The sequence below is a fragment of the Octopus bimaculoides genome, chromosome 11, assembly GCF_001194135.2.
Source record: "Octopus bimaculoides isolate UCB-OBI-ISO-001 chromosome 11, ASM119413v2, whole genome shotgun sequence".
NCBI classification, from domain to species: Eukaryota; Metazoa; Mollusca; class Cephalopoda; order Octopoda; family Octopodidae; genus Octopus; species Octopus bimaculoides.
In genome coordinates, this window is record NC_068991.1 from 890689 (window position 1) to 893809 (window position 3121).

At 36.0% G+C, this 3121-nt stretch overlaps 1 protein-coding gene across 1 annotated transcript in view; it reads right to left on the bottom strand.

Annotated features, from left to right (window-relative positions):
* The window catches only part of LOC106882536 (dynein regulatory complex subunit 7), a 31472-nt gene that overhangs the window by 16952 nt on the left and 11399 nt on the right, over nucleotides 1-3121 (bottom strand). The window contains exons 5-6 of the mRNA XM_014933252.2: nucleotides 2468-2626; nucleotides 1583-1801 (exon numbers count right to left, since the gene is read on the bottom strand). Of these exons, the coding sequence (XP_014788738.1) occupies nucleotides 1583-1801; nucleotides 2468-2626 (378 nt within the window). The remainder of the gene's footprint in view (nucleotides 1-1582; nucleotides 1802-2467; nucleotides 2627-3121) is intronic.

The following is a 3121-nucleotide window of genomic DNA, read 5'->3' on the forward strand; positions in this document are numbered from 1 at the left end:
AATGGAGCAACAAATACAAGAAAAAGCATTTTCGTTGGACTAGATAGCCGTTGTTTTATTATGTGGAGTTTGTGAAATGAGTCAGTGTGGAGGTTTATCGAGGCAAACCTACCACTTACCTATATATATATATATATATATATATATATATATATATATATTTGTGTGTGTGTATATAGCAACACGGAAATCGGAGATTTTGCTCCGCCTACGACTTTCTGCCGCAACTACAGTTTAGCCAAGTTGGTAGGTTTCACTGTTGATAGTCACCAGTTTGGCGAGTGATTCGTATTGATGAGAAGAATTGTGGTTGACGTAATACTGGGATAGAAGAGAGAAAGAATAAACATCCAAATTATTTAATCTCGCTTAAAGAATAAATATTCTGACTCACAACGGATCCGTGATTAAGAACAGTAAAAGAAAATAATATTTAAACAGAACAGTGACATTATGAATAAATATACAGAAAAGAAAAATCCATAGACATTGTCAGTATTTACATACAGCAGAAGATAAAATGTCCGATAATTGAGAAGCTGAAGAAAATTGTTGCATGTCACAGAAAGAACATTCGCAGACAACAAACAAAATTACGTATTGTGGAGGAGAAAATATGAGTATGTAGTGAGGACGAATCAGATGCGGAAAAGACAAGGATTGTTTGAGTAAATCCCGACTCTAAGTTTTGTTCTGAAAATGGGTTTTTCAAACAAACTGGACACAAACATTTCACTGAAAGAAAGGGCACAGACGGATGCTGACTGGCTGATTATTTCTGCAGTGTGTTGTCCATGATTTGGAATAACACCAAACTCGAAGTCATATGCCTGACCAATTGAACAAACGATGTGGCCGAGGTGTGTCACAAGCACAGATATGTGCTGATGCGAATGAGTGAATGTATTTCACTGTGGGTGTAGTAAACAGATGTAAGACTTAAAAACATAGAGTAATGTGTGCGTAAAAGTTTTAGTGAGAGACAGAATAATGTGTTTGTATAACTGTATTCGTGAAAGAAAAATATTAAGATTTACACTATAAAATATTCATAGAATATTCAAAGCACTTACAAAAACAAAAGGAAATTTTCAAAGAAATGCCATTTATAGAAAGAAAAAAAACATTCAACTTATGGGGAGAAAAAATTCTGTAGTAGGTATTTCTTTAGATGACGACATTTCGAAATGAGCTCAATCCTAGAATATAATCTAAGACTTGCATGATAACGCTAATCTAGGACTTGTATGGTGACGTTAATCTGTAGAGATGTCTTTCACGGTGACGTTAATCTGCAGGGAAGTACGATTTACCCAATCAAGAACCACCTAACATGTTTCTCTTAGTTTTTTCATCCCTTACTCCTTCCACCTTATTCTTTACCGTTGTATTTCCCCACACTGTAACATCCAATAGATTCACCCAACAACTGCCAACAAGACAGGATGGCCACAACCTGGATGTCTGATCGGGAGTAGCCAAGAGTTGACTGTATTCCCGTGACCACAACATAAAATAATCAGTGAACAAGTAACGACTGCATTTCTACTTGTCCACCCCACTGTATACAATGAATACTAACCGAAATTCCATTTGAGCAGTCTTGCATATTAACCCAGTAATTCTTGTGATTCCATGCCGATTCTATGCCAAGGTAGCTGTCTGTCTTTAGTGGTTGCGCCTCTCCTGTGAAGGGTTCAATGAAGAAACTCTCGCCCACTTCTCGTATCCCTGACAACACCAACACCCAGCTGTGAACGCGCATCCCTCGCATCAAGTCAATGGCTGGCTCTTCAAGTTTCTGTCAAAAACAACAACAACTATAGTAGTAGTAGTAGTAGTAGTAGTAGTAGTAGTAGTAGTAGTAATAGTAGTAGCAGCAGCAGCAGCAGCAGTAGTAGTAGTAGTAATAGTAGTGATGGTTTGAGAAAATTTGAGAAACAAAAAGACAATAAGTAAACAAGATATATCGCAACAACATTGACAAGTCAGAACATATGACATGATCCAGAGTATGATATATCGTTAAGCAACGTATTATACCAGTTATACATTACCACTATATGACGCCGCAACAGTATATGCCAGATAAATAGCTAGCTAGCTAGCTAGATAGATAGATACACGTATATAAATAAATGTATGTATGTGTGTCTCGTATAACCTGTACACCGTATGGTATCGTCGAAACAAACTATGACGTTACAACAATATGCAGTGCGTCACAGGTACGACATAACAATATAAGATAAATGTCACATCAATATGCAAACGGAATATGCATGTGTACGACCTGAAATCCAAAGAATGTCTCGAGAAAGAAATTTGCTTGACAGAAACTTTATTTTGCATTTTCTGAAGAAAGGCAATTGTCCGAAACGTCATTTTCCCTCGTCACTCATTTTCATTATATTTATCAATCAACTCTTGTAGAATATACTTTGGGATGAATGAAAGTGAAACTTACAGCAATCCGAGCGTGTTCTTCAGCAACAACTTTTTCTTCATTTTCCTTCTTCTCTTTCAGAGCTCGAGCCACTTGTTTGGCTTCAAATTTACTGGTCAAATCCTTCGGCGGTCGTACAGCATACTTCTTTATCACGTTTACTGGCACTGGCAGCTCAACCTGATCGGAATTAATACAATCAATTACCAGACGTGCATGATGGCATAAAGAAAGCAATTGATATCGTATTGGACATGACTGGCATGCATGATATCACAGACCAAATATACACAGCAGACAGAGGCATGTTAGATAAATACACCATATCACAGATACAAGACATCGAATCAGATACAGCAAATATGTATGATATTAGATAAGATGTATTAAACATGAATGTTTGTACAGCGGGGACATCAAACATCCGTTATTGTATTTACTATACCAGATACACATCTATATCTGTCACAGCAGACATATATATACATATAACATTATATCTACCAAACCACACACACACACACATATCATAACAGACATGTGCATATATGTATGATATAACTACCATACCATTACATGTATATACGTATAAGTGTATGTATGTATATATATATGCATATATGTATATATGCATATATGTATATATGCATATATGTATATATATATATATATATA